This window comes from Triticum dicoccoides, chromosome 5A, assembly GCF_002162155.2.
Source record: "Triticum dicoccoides isolate Atlit2015 ecotype Zavitan chromosome 5A, WEW_v2.0, whole genome shotgun sequence".
In the NCBI taxonomy this organism is placed as follows: Eukaryota; Viridiplantae; Streptophyta; class Magnoliopsida; order Poales; family Poaceae; genus Triticum; species Triticum dicoccoides.
Genome location: NC_041388.1, coordinates 275,467,675 through 275,485,792, shown reverse-complemented (window position 1 = coordinate 275,485,792; position 18,118 = coordinate 275,467,675). Strand labels below are relative to the sequence as shown.

Genomic DNA, 18,118 nt, shown 5'->3' with positions numbered 1-18,118 from the left:
GTTGTCCAGTGATCTACTCCTGGATTACTTTGGTACCTCCCTGCTAGACTTATAGCAAGGCACACATCAGGTCTGGTACACAACATTACATACATGGTAGAGCTTATGGCTGAAGCATAGGGAACATCTTTCATTTTCTCTCTATCTTCTGTAGTGGTCGGGCATTGAGTCTTACTCAACTTAACACCTTGTAATACAGGCAAGAACCCTTTCTTTGCTTGATCCATTTTAAACTTCTTCAAAACTTTGTCAAGGTATGTGCTTTGTGAAAGTCCAATTAAGCGTCTTGATCTATCTCTATAGATCTTGATGCCCAATATATAAGCAACTTCACCGAGGTCTTTCATTGAAAAAATCTTATTCAAGTATCCCTTTATGCTATCCAGAAATTCTATATCATTTCCAATCAACAATATGTCATCCACATATAATATTAGAAATGCTACAGAGCTTCCACTCACTTTCTTGTAAATACAGGCTTCTCCAAAAGTCTGTATAAAACCAAATGCTTTGATCACACTATCAAAGTGTTTATTCCAACTCCGAGAGGCTTGCACCAGTCCATAAATGGATCGTTGGAGCTTGCACACTTTGCTAGCTCCCTTTGGATCGACAAAACCTTCTGGTTGCATCATATACAACTCTTGTTCCAGAAATCCATTTAGGAATGCATTTTGACATCCATTTGCCAAATTTCATAATCATAAAATGCGGCAATTGCTAACATGATTCGGACAGACTTAAGCATCGCTACAGGTGAGAAAGTCTCATCGTAGTCAATCCCTTGAACTTGTCGAAAACCTTTCGCAACAAGTCGAGCTTTGTAGACAGTAACATTACCGTCAGCGTCAGTCTTCTTCTTGAAGATTCATTTATTCTCAATTGCTTGCCAATCATCGGGCAAGTCAACCAAAGTCCACACTTTGTTCTCATACATGGATCCCATCTCAGATTTCATGGCTTCAAGCCATTTTGCGGAATCTGGGCTCACCATCGCTTCTTCATAGTTCATAGGTTCATCATGATCTAGTAGCATGACTTCCAGAACATGATTACCGTACCAATCTGGTGCGGATCTTACTCTGGTTGATCTACGAGGTTCAGTAGTAACTTGATCTGAAGTTCCATGATCATCATCATTAACTTTCTCACTAATTGGTGTAGGCGTCACAGGAACTGGTTTCTGTGATGAACTACTTTCCAATAGAGGAGCAGGTATAGTTACCTCATCAAGTTCCACTTTCCTCCCACTCACTTCTTTTGAGAGAAACTCCTTCTCTAGAAAGGATCCATTCTTAGCAACGAATGTCTTGCCTTCGGATCTGTGGTAGAAGGTGTAACCAACAGTTTCCTTTGGGTATCCTATGAAGACACATTTCTCTGATTTGGGTTCGAGCTTATCAGGTTGAAGCTTTTTTACATAAGCATCGCAGCCCCAAACTTTCAGAAACGACAACTTTGGTTTCTTACCAAACCACAGTTCATAAGGTGTCGTCTCAACGAATTTCGATGGTACCCTATTTAATGTGAATGTGGCCGTCTCTAAAGCATATCCCCAAAATGATAGCGGTAAATCTGTAAGAGACATCATAGATCGTACCATATCTAGTAAAGTACGATTACGACGTTCGGACACACCATTACGATGTGGTATTCCGGGTGGCGTGAGTTGCGAAACTATTCCGCATTGTTTCAAATGTAGACCAAATTCGTAACTCAAATATTCTCCTTCACGATTAGATCGTAGAAACTTTATTTTCTTGTTACGATGATTTTCAACTTCACTCTGAAATTCTTTGAACTTTTCAAATGTTTCAGACTTATGCTTCATCAAGTAGATATACTCATATCTGCTTAAATCGTCTGTGAAGGTGAGAAAATAACGATATCCGCCACGAGCCTCAACATTCATCGGACCACATACATCTGTATGTATGATTTCCAACAAATATGTTGCTCTCTCCATAGTTCCGGAGAATGGCGTTTTAGTCATCTTGCCCATGAGGCACGGTTCGCAAGTACCAAGTGATTCATAATCAAGTGGTTCCAAAAGTTCATCAGTATGGAGTTTCTTCATGCGCTTTACACTGATATGACATAAACGGCAGTGCCACAAATAAGTTACACTATCATTATCAACTCTGCATCTTTTGGCTTCAACATTATGAATATGTGTATCACTACTATTGAGATTCATCAAAAATAGACCACTCTTCAAGGGTGCATGACCATAAAAGATATTACTCATATAAATAGAACAACCATTATTCTCTGATTTAAATGAATAACCGTCTCGCATCAAATAAGATCCAGATATAATGTTCATGCTCAACGCTGGCACCAAATAACAATTATTTAGGTCTAATACTAATCTCGAAGGTAGATGTAGAGGTAGCGTGCCGACCGTGATCACATCGACTTTGGAACCATTTCCCACGCGCATCGTCACCTCGTCCTTTGCCAGTGTTCGCTTAATCCGTAGTCCCTGTTTCGAGTTGCAAATATTAGCAACAGAACCAGTATCAAATACCCAGATCCTACTGCGAGCTCTAGTAAGGTACACATCAATAACATGTATATCACCTATACCTTTGTTCACCTTGCCATCCTTCTTATCCGCCAAATACTTGGGGCAGTTCCGCTTCCAGTGACCAGTCTGCTTGTAGTAGAAGCACTCAGTCTCAGGTTTAGGTCCATACTTGAGTTTCTTCTCCTAAGTAGCAACTTGCTTGCTGTTCTTCTTGAAGTTCCCCTTCTTCTTCCCTTTGCCCTTCTTGAAACTGGTGGTCTTACTGACCATCAACACTTGATGCTCCTTCTTGATTTCTACCTCTGCAGCTTTTAGCATTGCGAAGAGCTCGGGAATTGTCTTATTCATCCCTTGCATATTATAGTTTATCATGAAGCTCTTGTAGCTTGGTGGCAGTGATTGAAGAACTCTGTCAATGACACTATCAACCGGAAGATTAAATCCCAGCTGAGTCAAGTGATTATGGTACCCAGACATTCTGAGTATATGTTCACTGACAGAACTATTCTCCTCCATGTTGCAGTTGTAGAACTTATTGGAGACTTCATATCTCTCAATCCGGGCATTTACTTGAAATATTAACTTCAACTCCTGGAACATCTCATATGCTCCATGATGTTCAAAACGTCTTTGAAGTCCCGGTTCTAAGCCGTAAAGCATGGCACATTGAACTATCGAGTAGTCATCAGCTTTGCTCTGTCAGACGTTCTTAACGTCGCCAGTTGCATCAGCAGCAGGCCTGGCACTCAGCGGTGCTTCCAGGCCATAATTCTTCTGAGCAGCAATGAGGATAATCCTCAAGTTACGGACCCAGTCCATGTAATTGCTACCATCATCTTTCAACTTTGCTTTCTCAAGGAACGCATTAAAATTCAACGCAACAACAGCACGGGCCATCTATCTACAATCAACATAGACAAGCAAGATACTATCAGGTACTAAGTTCATGATAAATTTAAGTTCAATTTAATCATATTACTTAAGAATTCCCACTTAGAAAGACATCCCTCTAATCTTCTAAGTGATCACGTGATCCAAATCAACTAAACCATAACCGATCATCACGTGAAATGGAGTAGTTTTCAATGATGAACATCACTATGTTGATCATATCTACTATATGATTCACGCTCGACCTTTCGGTCTCAGTGTTCCAAGGCCATATATGCATATGCTAAGCTCGTCAAGTTTAACCCGAGTATTCTGCGTGTGTAAAACTGGCTTGCACCCGTTGTAGATGGACGTAGAGCTTATCACACCCGATCATCACGTGGTGTCTGGGCACGACGAACTTTGGCAACGGTGCATACTCAGGGAAAACACTATTATCTTGAAATTTAGTGAGAGATCATCTTATAATGCTACCGTCAATCAAAGCAAGATAAGATGCATAAAAGATAAACATCACATGCAATCAATATAAGTGATATGATATGGCCATCATCATCTTGTGCTTGTGATCTCCATCTCCGAAGCACCGTCATGATCACCATCGTCACCGGCGCGACACCTTGATCTCCATCGTAGCATCGTTGTCGTCTCACCAAACTTATGCTTCCTCGACTATCGCTACCGCTTAGATAAAGTAAAGCATTACAGGGCGATTATATTGCATACAATAAAGCGACAACTATATGGCTCCTGCCAGTTGCCGATAACTTGGTTACAAAACATGATCATCTCATACAATAAAATTTAGTATCATGTTTTGACCACATCACATCACAACATGCCCTGCAAAAACAAGTTAGACGTCCTCTACTTTGTTGTTGCAAGTTTTACGTGGCTGCTACGGGCTTAGCAAGAACCGTTCTTACCTACGCATCAAAACCACGATGATAGTTTGTCAAGTTGGTGTTGTTTTAACCTTCGCAAGGACCGGGCGTAGCCACACTCGGTTCAACTAAAGTTGGAGAAACTGACACCCGCCAGCCACCTATGTGCAAAGCACGTCGGTAGAACCAGTCTCGCGTAAGCGTACGCGTAATGTCGGTCCGGGCCGCTGCATCCAACAATACCACCGAACCAAAGTATGACATGCTGGTAAGCAGTATGACTTATATCGCCCACAACTCACTTGTGTTCTACTCGTGCATATGACATCTACCATAAAACCTGGCTTGGATGCCACTGTTGGGAACGTAGTAATTTCAAAAAAATTCCTAAGCACACGCAAGATCATGGTGATGCACAGCAACGAGAGGGGAGAGTGTTGTCCACGTACCCTCGTAGACCGAAAGCGGAAGCGTTAGCACAACGTGGTTGATGTAGTCGTACGTCTTCACGATCCGACCGATCAAGTACCGAACGCACGGCACCTCCGAGTTCAGCACACATTCAGCCCGATGACGTCCCTCGAACTCCGATCCAGCCGAGTGTTGAGGGAGAGTTTCGTCAGCACGACGGCGTGGTGATGATGTTGATGTTCTACCGATGCAGGGCTTCGCCTAAGCACCGCTACAGTATTATCGAGGTGGACTATGCTGGAGGGGGGCACCACACACGGCTAAAAGATCAACTTGATCAATTGTTGTGTCTATGGGGTGCCCCCTGCCCCCGTATATAAAGGAGCAAGGGGGTGTGGCCGGCTAGGGAGAGGGCGCGCCAGGAGGAGTCCTACTCCCACCGGGAGTAGGACTCCCCCCCCCCCTCCCTCTTTCCTAGTTGGAATAGGATTCGGGTGGGGGAAAGAGAAGGGAGAGAAGGAAAGGGGGGGCGCCGCCCCCTCTCCTTGTCCTATTCAGACTAGGGGGGCGCGCGGCCCAGCCTAGGCCGCCTCTTCTCTTCTCCGTAAAGGCCCACTAAGGCCCATTTACCTCCTGGGGGGTTCCGGTAACCTCCCGGTACTCTGGTAAAATCCCGATTTCACCCGGAACACTTCCGACATCCAAACATAGGCTTCCAATATATCAATCTTCATGTCTCGACCATTTCGAGACTCCTCGTCGTGTCCGTGATCACATCCGGGACTCCGAACAACCTTCGGTACATCAAAACATATAAACTCATAATATAACTGTCATCGTAACGTTAAGCGTGCGGACCCTACGGGTTCGAGAACTATGTAGACATGACCGAGACACGTCTCCGGTCAATAGCCAATAGCGGAACCTGGATGCTCATATTGGCTCCTACATATTCTACGAAGATCTTTATCGGTCAAATCACATAACAACATACGTTGTTCCCTTTGTCATCGGTATGTTACTTGCTCGAGATTCGATCGTCGGTATCTCAATACCTAGTTCAAGCTCGTTACTGGCAAGTCCCTTTACTCGTTCTGTAATGCATCATCCTGCAACTAACTCATTAGTTGCAATGCTTGCAAGGCTTAAGTGATGTGCATTACCGAGAGGGCCCAGAGATACCTCTCCGACAATCGGAGTGACAAATTCTAATCTCGAAATACGCCAACCCAACAAGTACCTTTGGAGACACCTGTAGAGCACCTTTATAATCACTCAGTTACGTTGTGACGTTTGATAGCACACAAAGTGTTGCTCCGCTAAACGGGAGTTGCATAATCTCATAGTCATAGGAACATGTATAAGTCATGAAGAAAGCAATAGCAACATACTAAACGATCGGGTGCTAAGTTAACGGAATGGGTCATGCAATCACATCATTCTCCTAATGATGTGACCCTGTTAATCAAATGACAACTCATGTCTATGGTTAGGACCATCTTTGATCAACGAGCTAGTCAAGTAGAGGCATACTAGTGACAATCTGTTTGTCAATGTATTCACACATGTATTATGTTTCCGGTTAATACAATTCTAGCATGAATAATAAACATTTATCATGATATAAGGAAATAAATAATAACTTTATTATTGCCTCTAGGGCATATTTCCTTCACTTCTCGCCTCTCACGGTACCATCTTCTGTCTTACTTGTCCTTACACATCACAGCAGAACGGCCGCGTCGAGCGCATGTTCTGCACTCTTAATGACTGCGTTCGCAGTTACTCTTTCACTCTAACGTGTCTGCTTGGTTTTGGCCCGATACTCTCGCCACCGCCAGCCTTTTAGTTAACATCCGTCTGTGTCGTCCTCGTTCGAACTACTCCCCTCACCACCTTCTCTTCGGTACACCGCCATCCTATGACAGTCTTCGCATCTTTGGGTGTCTTTGTTATCCTAGTACCACATCCACCATGCCACACAAACTCGCACCACATTCCATACCATGTCTCTTCCTTGGCTATCCCTCTAACACCAAAGGTTATCGATGATATGATCCTATCACTCATCGTGTGTACACCTCGAAGCACGTGTATTTTGTCAAGCGATGTTCCCGTGTTTTTCAAGTTTCTCCGGCTTCGACTCCTTCGGCGCCGACCCCCGCGCCCCCTGCTTGGAGCGATGCGCGGCAGCACCCCGCGAAGACCCCCCCCCCTAACCCAAGCAGGCGCCTTCTGCTGCCTTCCGGTTTTTCGACTCCCTCCCCCGAGGTCGAGTCTCACCGGGCCCCCGGGTCCCCGTCTCCCTCCTCCGAGGTTGAGCCGGCGGGCACCCCGCCCTCCACCCGGGTTGGCGTCGCCACCCCAGCTACCAGCTCGAATACCGCCGACGACTCGCCTGCCGTCGTGGCCCCGCTGTCGTGGGCACCACCGCCGCCGCGGCACCCGCCACCGCTGTTGGCCCGGCCGCCACGGGCCCCGCTGCGCCCGCTGCCCCGCCTCTCGGCGTGCGACCCGTGCTCGGGACCGGTGTGCTTCTGCCGAGCACGCGCTACTCCTCCAACGAGTATGTGTGCGCCGCCTCGACGTCGACACCGTCACCCATCCCCGCCTTCGCTCGTGTTGCCCTTCGGGATCCCCACTGGCTTGTAGCGATGCAGGAGGAGTTCGACGCCCTACAGCGCAACCACACGTGGCATCTTGTTCCACGACCCCCTCGTGCCAACATCATCACTGGCAAGTGGGTGTTCCGCCACAAGACCCGCCCGAATAGTTCTCTCGAGCGTTACAAGGCTCGGTGGATGGTTCGTTGATTTCGGCAGCGCGCGGACATGGACCGCACCGACACCTTTGCTCCTGTTGTTAAACCAGGCACGATCCATGCTGCGGTCCAGTTGGCGGTCTCGCGAGTCTGGCCTGTGCATCAGCTGGATGTCTCCAACGCCTTCTTAAACGGTCATCTTGCCGAGCAGGTGTTCTGTGAGCAGCCCACTGGTTTCGTCGGCGCCGAGCATCCGGACTTCGGGTGCTTGCTCTCCCATTCTCTTTCCGGGTTGAAGTAGGCGCCTTGGGCTTGGTACCAGCGTATCGCAGCCTTCCTGTAGTCTCTGGGCTTTCGGTCCACTCACTCTGATGCCTCACTCTTTGTGTATCATCAGGGAGCTGACATTGCATATCTGTTGCTCTACGTCGACGACATCATCCTCATAGCGTTCGCTCCCGAGCTCCTTCAATGGCTGACAGCTCGTCTTGGTGATGAGTTCGTCCTCAAGGACTTGGGGCCTCTGCACTACTTCCTCAGCATCGAGGTAGTCCGTCGGGATGACGGCTTCTTTCCGCATCAGCAGAAGTATGCCCACGAGCTTCTGGAGCGTGCCGGTTGACGATGACATGTACCTAGGGTAGGTTCTTAGGCCTGACCTAGACGCCCTAGCAAAGGACATTACCCTAGAGTCCAAGGCCTACAAGGTTCAACAGAAGATACCGACTGAAATTATCATGAAGTGCAATCCACTCGACGAAAGATTCCACTCGGATATCCCAATTTCACTCGACCATGATTAAATCACCCGACCATACAAGAACTCACTCGGAGTACAGAATGCCTAGAGTCACCCCAAGAAGTCAACGGTTAGGCATTCACTCCGTCGTCATAAGGACCATTTATTACAGGCGTTACCAGTAACGTTCAGGACATAATTCTCATTGAACCCTTGTGTAACTGAGGGCTGCGAGGGGCCAGGCGCACTCTATATAAGCCGCCCCTCCCCTTTGGCACAAGGGTTCGCACCCCCTGTAACTACCACACACTTCAATCGACAAGCCTCCGCGGCACCGAGACATAGGGTTGTTACCTCCTTCGAGAGGGGGCCTGAACTCGTAAACTTGTGTGTACAACCTCACCGTAGCTAGGACTCTGCCCTCTCCTACGTACCCCCTACTTTTACTGTCAGACTCGTTCCCACGACACCTGCATGCTTAACTGCAAGCTGGCGCCCACCCCCGTCGACATGAAGGCGAAGGTCTCTGCTCTGGAGGGGTCTCTCGCGTCCAATGCAGCGTTCTATCGCTCCATTGTTGGTGCTTTACAGTACCTACGCTGACTCGACCCGACCTGCAGTACGCTGTCCAGCAGGTGTGCCTCCACATGCACGCCCCGCGTGACCCTCATTGGACCTTGGTGAAGCGTATTCTCCGTTACATACGCGGCACCATGTCCTTGGGACTCACCCTGACGGACTCCGCCTCCACCGACCTCGTTGCCTACTCGGATGCCGATTGGGCAGGCTGCCCCGACACCCGGTGCTCCACGTCCGGCTATTGCGTCTACCTTGGGCCCTCGTTGATCTCTTGGTCATCGAAGCGGCAGCCCACGGTCTCCTGCTCCGGCGCCAAGGCAGAGTATCGGGTCGTGGCTAACGTCGTGGCCGAGTGCTCTTGGATCCGCCAGCTGCCCCAGTAGTTTCTTTGTGACGTTCACAAGGCCACTCTTGTCTACTGCGATAATGTCAGCACGGTCTACCTCTCCGCCAACGCGGTGCACCATCGACGTACGAAGCATATTGAGCTCGATATTCACTTCGTGCGAGAGTAGGTTGCCCTTGGCCGTGTTCAGATTCTTCACGTTCCGACGTCGCAACAGTTTGTTGATGTGATGACTAAGGGATTGCCTACTCCCGTCTTCAAGGAGTTTGGTCCAGTCTCTGTGTCACCGGTGACACTTCGACTGCGGGGATGTTGAATATATATTTGTGTTGCATGTATTTCGTATTGCGGCCCACCTTCTAGTTATGTATAATTGAGGTTAAGACCTACCCTATGCTTATATGCACGTGCATCGGCACCCGATCAATATATCGATCATCGTATCGCCAGCTTTTCTATCTACGGCCCACTTGTGCTACGACACACATAACGGGGAGAGAAGTGGCTTATATAGAGCATGCAGCACCGGCTGGCCTGTAGGCTGTAGGTATCGGAAAAGGAGTTGGCGTGGCTTTCGTGACCTCACGTACGGTGGCCCGTTGTAGTCGTGACTCGCCAAGGTCGTCCTAGAAACTGCTTCTCAAAAGAAAAGAAAAACGGGAACTGTCATTCATAGAAAATTTGCGTGGCTGGTAGCTAGTCCTGCCCGCGTGTTGGACGTCCGATGCGGAAGCACGTTAACTAGACGACCCTCACCCGGTCTTTTAGCCAGGCGGCCTCCAGCCATACGCCGCGCGCCTAATCTAGAGAGACGCGTCCATCTTCTCCGTAGTGCTCATGTCGTCGATGCCGATGCCATATCCTCTCCGACATTTCAATCGCCGAACGCTGGTCCCCCGCGCACTCGCTTTCTCTCTACAACGATGAACCCACCCGTCGCCCTCGCCCTCGCCCAACGAGGTGCAAGGCAACCGCTGCTCGAGTAGGAGATGCGTGTGTCACGTGTCCGAACAGTATTCGGCACATCATCAAAAATTATTTGAAACTAAACTTTGGGCGGTTTCTTGTTGAGGAATGAGGAGTAATGCCGCTGGTCCCAGCCTAGCTAGAGGGAAACGTCGTCGCTGGTTTCAGTTGACAGGATAGCCCATGTTAACAGACACCGGCCTTCATGATGCTAACTGTGCAGCTATTCAGTCGTTCGCAGTACATCTCTGATGCAGACACCCACAAGAATTTCTTTTCAAATCGTTGGAAATTAGCGTCCAACTTGGATTGGACATAAATAAAAGGTATATATATGTTTCCTTAGTTATCACAACAAAAAGGGTGTTTGGTCTAGTGGTATGATTCTCGCTTCGGGTGCGAGAGGTCCCGAGTTCGATTCTCGGAACACCCCAATTTTTTTGTTATTTTTAAAACTAATAACAAATATGCTCCCCTGTAAATTCAAATCGTCGTTTGTTTTTCTTTGTGCAAGGATACAGCATACTATTCTTATGCCTAACTTTGACCATTAATTTTACGAAGAAAATAAGAATATGATTTTTTCTGCGGTGGAAAATAAGTATCTCATTGGAGGCGCATTTCAAAGAACTTTCCCTTAATGTATATTTGATGACATATAACCCATGTTTTATTGACTAAAATTATGAGTCAAAGTTTAACACAAAAAGCGAAGTGCCTTGTATATGAAAACGGAGGAAGTATTTTTGTTCGAGTTGTCGTTCAAAAATATTCATTCCATTTTTGGCATTTGCCTCTCATAACTTTCACCTTTTCGTAGGCGTCCTTGGATTGGCCCGGGAGATCAAATTGATTACAGAAACATGAGTTTAATTAATAGATTTATTAAGCATTTGTACCACTGGCGTCATCCTCCCGCGCAGAACGGGATGCAACATACGCCAAACCGTGCATGTTACCCCCGCATTGAACAGGTAACATAGTTGTCCATCTGGCATTCATGTGCCCAAGATGCAACTTTACCCGGAGATCCGATTAGGCGTGCAAGCAGCAATCCCGAAGGTAAGTTTTCTATAGATGATGAAAAGGATTCCCCCGATTTACGAGATTGAATTGAACAAGTAATGAAGGCAACGAAGGTGATCCCACTTGAATAGTGCACAGTGGCGCACAAAAGAGGACAAACAGATTAAAACATTCATTCAATCCCACGACGACCAATTTTAGTTGTGAACGCATCATGCAACAATTATCAAGATGATGTTGTGCCTAGTCTCGTGAATAGTTATGTCTGGTAACAACCCGAGATCAGCCCCCAATGATCCGATCGACATCAAGATGGTAGAAAGGAAAAATCAGTCGATAATGTGGCTTAAGCCCCCACTCAGCTTACAATCACTAATGCGACTCATGACATGTCAGTCGATCCAGCATGACCAACCACAAGATCATGTAAACGCAGAAGGAGCGCTTCTTCAGCGGAAGTAGACCGACACAAGTGGGATGTCGACATCGTTGTCGTCGTCATCCTCACAGGCCACCACAACGTCGAGATGACGCCGGTAAGAGGGCACCTCCATCTTAGCCACCTCCCTGGCAACATCAACAACCTTCCTGTCAAGCCGTTCCTTGTGCCTGGGGAACATGGAGTTGTACAGCAGAGAGGTGCCACAGGATATGCTGTAAGCGTTCAGGCCCTTCTCCTTGAGCCACTCCAGGAGCTCCCTCAGCGTGATGTTGCCTGTCACAGTCCACCGGTCCCAGACCGTCCACGACAGCTCCTGGTGCTTGATGGTCTTGGGTGGAACTGGTTCAGCAATGGAGAAGAGAGGGATCGCAAGGTTTGCAAACGTGTTGCGGTAGTCTTCGACCTTGTGTCCACCAGCAAGGGCTTTGTAAAGCTCAAGGCAGACAAGGCCAGTGGCCATCGCGGTGGAGGTGGCGATAGCTGGGATGATCCTGCCGGCTATAAACTTGGCCTTTAGCTTGTCCACTTCAGGAATGCTGTAGTTCCTTGCCCTCATGTTGGCAAAACCAGCTATCACATCCATATGGAAGTTTGTGTCATCATCCTGCAAATACAGAAAGCAGCTCAGCAATTCTTCTTGTACGAAACTTTTGGAGGCTTAAAAGTGTTGTTTCTAGAGATGCAAGGCTGCATACCCAAGGGGAAAATGGGACGAAAGCAGGCATGTGTTCGAAATGAAATTAAGCATTTCGCAGGAAAGGTACCATATATAGGTCGACAGGAAAAATTCAGAGCAAATCACTAAAGTTCAGAGAAAGAAAATGTGACGGCATGCTGACCTTCTCAAACTGTATTGGGTTCATGTGGAACCCTGATGGCAGTGTTTTGGAAACTTCTTCTAACTTGGCAATAAGCTCTTCAATGACAGCAGCGTCGTCAACAGATGCAGAGGATAGACTAGTGGCCTTCTCATCTGTAACTATCTTAACCCCCTGCTTTGGTTGGAAATCCGGCACAATCACCTTGTCAACAGCTTCAGCAGCCAGCTTGTTTGGGGTTTTGGCCCACTCAGGTATGGGTATTCCAAACGTCTCTGCCCTCAATATTGCAGCAGCCAAAATAAAGCTAAGCTGACTTGGATCACTCGACGAGAACTCCACAGGTCGTGGGAACCGCTTTGGAGCAGACCAGAAAGGAGCACCAGAGCTGGTCATCGAGTCTTCTGGGAAAGTGAACGTCAGCTGCTTCACACGGTTGGAGAAGTAATCCTCAAACCTAAGATACACCACCAGGAAAAACAGTAGGGTGAGTAACATCGGAAGCAAGTGAAATAAATATAAACACAGCTCGTGATGCACCAAGGCAATATTGACCTAATTGTGAAGAGGAGAGGGGCTAAACTTACTTAAGCCGGGCCCAGGTAATAGAATCCTGGAACGTCTCGCACTTGTCTCTGTCAAGACACTCAATAACACGTTCAAGCTGATCTCTAGCCTGTGCATCACCAGCAGTTCTTGCTGCACTTATGTATGTAGTAGGATTTGACAGGAAAGCATTTACTTCAGTGGGAGTCTTCTCAAGTAAACCCTCAAACTCAGACCTAGCCCAGGTTAGGCAATGATCAATGTTATGAGGAAATGAATGTACAGTGCACATAGGTGCCTGCTTTTCAGGTGGATCCCTTGAAGCCCCATAGTTCTCTGTTAGGTGAGGGATGACCATCTGTGTATTGCATTTAGCACCCAGAGTCCCAGATTCCAAAAGTGGCTTCTGGAAATATACACATCTGGAGTCTATGTACATTCTTGCAGTCACATTGTCAAGGGCATTGACAACAGCATCAAGGTTCTCCCAGAAGGCATCATTAAACACATTTTCAGTCTCAGGACTTGCTCTGTTCTGAAGGGCCTCGACATGAAGTTTAGGATTAATTACCATAGCAGCTGTAGCAGCAACTGTGGACTTAGGTTGCCCAATGTTCCAGTCACGGAAAAGAAATTGGCGACTCAGATTGCTCTTTTCAATAACATCATCATCTGTCACAGTCAGATTTCCATTCTGGCTGCAAGAAATACCCATTAGTGCCAGGTTCTTCAAGAACTCGCATCCAAGTGCCCCAGAACCGACCATAAAGATTTTTGCTTCCTCCAGTTTGTTTTGAAGCGTAGATCCAAATACGCTGATTTGAGCATCATATCTACTGTTCTTTGGCTTCAAATCACCAGGCTCCAAGGGGTCAACAGGGAGAGACTCGACAGAATCAAAATAGAAGAACTACAAAATCAAAACAAGTAATGTTAAAAATTGCTGCAAATAAATGTAATTATTATATACTGAAAACAAGAGGCAGTAGATCCTAACCTGATAAAGTGGATGAAATTTCCCTGAGCAAGCTTTCACTACCTCCTGACCGACAATACCACCAAACATCGCAGCCATAGGATTCAGAACAGCCCTGGAACCACTGGCAAAATGGTGCAGGAGCTTTTTGTCAATTTCTTCAAGTTTCCTATCTCCCAGAGTATCATTAATGCTAATAGCATACTCTATCACCCTTTGCACATCATCAGTGGACCCAGCAACAGGGAATCTGCTCAACTCAGTCCTAAACTTATCCAAAGCTTGGAATGCCAAATGCAGAAGAGGTGGCCGCTCAAATTTGGAGAAATCACTCATGAGAAATTCTCCCGGCTCTGACATGGCCTCTTTCAAGGGTTTGAATTTAATAACCTTCGGTGGCTTGACCTGTGTGACGATACCACCTCTAACGTATGCGCCAAATGAGGAAGTGTCTTCTTCCAAGAAGAAAGAGTAAGGCCTTGCATTCTTAACTTTTCTTGGTTTTCCATCATTCAGCTCAGTCATTCCATGGACTTCAGAGAAAACAACTAGATCACCATCCTGGAACTCCAGACGCTCATCGTCCACACAAGATACAAGTGCTGGATTGTCATTGCTGATTGATGCAACAATTCCTGTATGTGGTTCCTCACCATCCACATCCAAAACAGTAAATTCAGGACCAAAGTCACAAAACACACTGCCAAAAAGACCACGAACTTCAGACTTGATGAAAGCAATGGGTGGCTGGTGGCTGTGGCAGTAATCATCAAACTCAATTGCTTTATCTAAGCTGATATCAGTGAAGACAACGGCCTGCAAGTACATATGAAAGTTATTCTGAGGATGATAAATGACCAAATTTACCCAGTGTAAATCAAGAAGCATATAAATAAAATGTGAGAGGAGTCATCTAATCCTCCTAAAAACTCATATACTGCAAACTGAAGAACATGGATTTGGAATTTCAGTTGCATTTGACAAACAGATCCGTTTGTGGGACTGGCACGACATAGCATGTGAAAACAAATTATAGTGAACAAATTATGTGTCGCTATAAAGATGCCAATGATGTTTTTGCAGTTTTATAGTCAATTTATCTTCTCACCAGCTCACACAGCACAGTTAACAGAATACACATCTCTATTATTAAAGGGGAATAGGTCATTCGCTTCCTCGTCTCCAGGTTTTTTCTCTCCTCCGATTCCACCCTTACCCACATATTTATCTCCTATTTTAGTTGTCTGGCATCACATCTCCTTCCTTCCATAATATGGGAACTAGTCATTTTTCTGTTTGGCAAATTCAAAACACAGTAACACCACTGATTTATTTATAATTTTATTTGCACAACATCACATCTCCTATCAACTCACATCCCCACCCACTGATTTATTTCGAAACTAATTTGTCCGACATCACATCTCCTTCCGCCAGCAATATGAAAACTAATTATTTTTTGTTTGGTAAATTGGAAATGTAGTACTCCCACTGATTTAATTCCAATTTTATTTGTCCAAAGTGTACGGGTGATAGTGGAAGGGGGACTGTGACCGAATGAGCCATTGACATGTGGATCAGGGAGGCGGATATAGTGAGTGGAAGGTATACGGGAGACACAATTAATGTGAACCACTAAAATATGTATGCATCCGTTCCAACACACGGGCAATTAGCTAGTTGGCAACAATATTACCAAGGCCAACATTTACTTACCAGAATACATGTCAGAACAAAATCGACAGTTTAATAAAATTCGATTTCGGGACCAAAATCACACAACGAAATTGCAGGTAAAATCAGGCAATGAACGGAGCATAGACTGTACAAACCTAACCTAGTCCAAACAGTCAAGCAGATGAAACCTTTTAGAATCTCGCAGCAATCCACGATATGCAGGGTTCATCTTATACTTCATACAATTTTACAGCACACACACTTCAACACACCTTGATTATGATGAGATCATGGCCAAATATTTCAAGTAGTTGACTGCATTACTTTATTACTCCCTCCGTCCCATAATGTAAGACGTTTTTTGACTAGTGTCAAAAATGTCAAAAAACGTCTTACATTATGTGACGGAGGGAGTATTTGTTAAAAGTGATGTTCTGTAAATGCTAGAATTGTGGTACATCACTTCTTTTGAAATGGTAGTACTTCGGAAAACTGGCATGAAATTTCTATACCAAAATCAAATAGAAAGATGGATAGCCTGCTTGTTAAAGTCACATGGACAGAAAGTACAAGCATAATGTAAAACCTTAAATGGAAGACACATAGATGTAGAAAAAATTGAAATAGCAAGGTAGAAGATCACAGATCAATGTCATGCTGGTGCACCTGGAATTTAGAAAGGTGCTCCTTGGTCAAATCACCGGTTAAGGCAGAGACGAGGACAGCGTTGTTCAGCTCTTGTAGCTTCTGTACACAAGCTTGAGCACGGTTTTGCCCAACATCATTCTCCGAGAGGAAGAAGTTGCTTGATAAGTCCCACAGCTCCACATTACCATCATCATGCAAGGTTACAGACTTGACACCCGCAAGGACAAGGTTCTTTGCTGCAGGAATACATAAGTATTAAATCAATTGTAAGCTTAAAGCTTAATTACAGACTGCCAAAACCTCATCCAAGTTTTAAAGGTTCAGTTTTTACTGACTGCCAAGCTCCTAACCAAGCTTATGATTTGTTTTTACACCCAAATACTCGTATGGTGTGATAATGAGTAACAGACATCTCAGATGAATCCAATAATCCAACTGGCCGGCAGCAAAAAAAGTACGCCTTTATTAACCTTTAAGGTGTCATGTCTCTTGGTATCACGGACCAAAACTACCAGTGGCCTAATTGGCGAAATGTCAGTGAATAACTATGTGCAATGTGGTGCAGTGCAGAAGTTCACCCATCATAATGCATACGCTAGCATTGTGTGTAAGGGGCACTGATAGGGTCACACAAAAGACACTCATTTCACCACACAAATAAAAGTTTTGGTTTGATGGTTTAGATAGTACAGTAGTTACAAAACGTAGGTAGACAAAAGTTTTGGCTTGGTGGTTTCAACTAAAATCATAAGTAAGACACAACGACAAGAGCCCATCTAGCTAATAGGGCGATACCCATCAGTGTGTTTGGTCAAACTAGTAGCAACATCAGCTGAGCCAGAGCTAAACCAAGAGCTCAAGATAGCAATTACGAGCAGTAAATTTGTGTACGGGAAACATAATAGGAATTCCTAGGTCGCTAAGCTACATCAGATCGAGCAAGGGGTAGTAATTACTAATTTCCTTTTTTGCAGCTAACCTAGTCCCACATATAAAAGGAAACAAATCAAGGAAAGAGATTATATATACTAAAACAAAAAAGAGTAAATGACCATCTGCATTAGAGGAGCGCCTGGACTGCACGTACCGATCTCAGCACCGAGACCCTGGAGTCCAGAGACGAGGACGTTGGAGCCGAAGAGGCGCTTCATGGTCTCGCGGCCATAGACGGCGAGCTGGCGGCTGTGCAGGTCCTCGTCGATCTCGTTCCCCCTCCCAGCCATGGCTGCGTCTCCTTCCTCCCTGGTGGCCTCGCCCTCCCCGGCACGGGTCTTCTTCTGCAAGTCCTCGACCTCGCCGGCGACGATCTCCCGCTTCCGGGGAAGCATATAGCGCGCGACGCCGCCGAGGAGCCCGAGGACGGCCGCCGACGCAGCGAAGAGCAGGCAGTAGTACGCGGCCGCCGGGAGCTGCCGCGTCAGATCCAGCGCGTGCTAGGGCCGCGACCGCCGCGAAACCTGCACCGGCCGGCGCGTCGTGAGGCGGGGAGCGCTGGGAAGCGGGCGCGGGGAGGGCGGATCCGGCGGAACTCACCTTGGATTCGCCTGTCGCGTCGGGGAAGGAAAGCAGGCGAGCGACGGTCTAGGGTTTCTGGGCTAGGGAGGGACGAAGTGGAGGACCGGATTGCAAAATCTCGGCGGTTGTTGCCGGAGGCGGCTTTGTTGACGGGGGGGTGACGGGCGGGTCCCACGTGTCAGCCGGACGGGAGTGCGCGTGTGCTTTTCTTGCTGGCGGGGAAACGTGGGACGGCACACGGCAGGGGGAGCACCTGCCCTCCTCTCTGGAAAGAACGAGGAGGCTGCGAGGTGGGCCGAAAGGTCAACTTACAAGTGGCCCCGATTATTCCCGAAGGTAGGGCCCGCGTTGTACTTTAATTAA

General features: G+C 46.7%; 1 protein-coding gene and 1 non-coding gene across 2 annotated transcripts; one reads left to right on the top strand and one right to left on the bottom strand.

Annotated features, from left to right (window-relative positions):
- Nucleotides 1-10,468: 10,468 nt before the first annotated feature.
- TRNAP-CGG lies at nt 10,469-10,540 on the top strand. The gene has a single exon. It is a non-coding gene; the product is annotated as a tRNA-Pro (tRNA).
- A 745-nt stretch (nt 10,541-11,285) lies between these two features.
- On the bottom strand, nt 11,286-17,906 carry LOC119301000 (ubiquitin-activating enzyme E1 2). The gene is made up of 7 exons (XM_037577902.1): nt 17,774-17,906; nt 17,328-17,697; nt 16,259-16,476; nt 13,937-14,731; nt 12,981-13,849; nt 12,415-12,850; nt 11,286-12,179 (listed from the first exon to the last, which is right to left on the bottom strand). Exons 2-7 carry the CDS (start codon nt 17,566-17,568, stop codon nt 11,583-11,585), a joined length of 3,156 nt encoding a protein of 1,051 aa, XP_037433799.1. The 5' UTR covers nt 17,569-17,697; nt 17,774-17,906; the 3' UTR covers nt 11,286-11,582.
- Between the last annotated feature and the right edge of the window lie 212 nt (nt 17,907-18,118).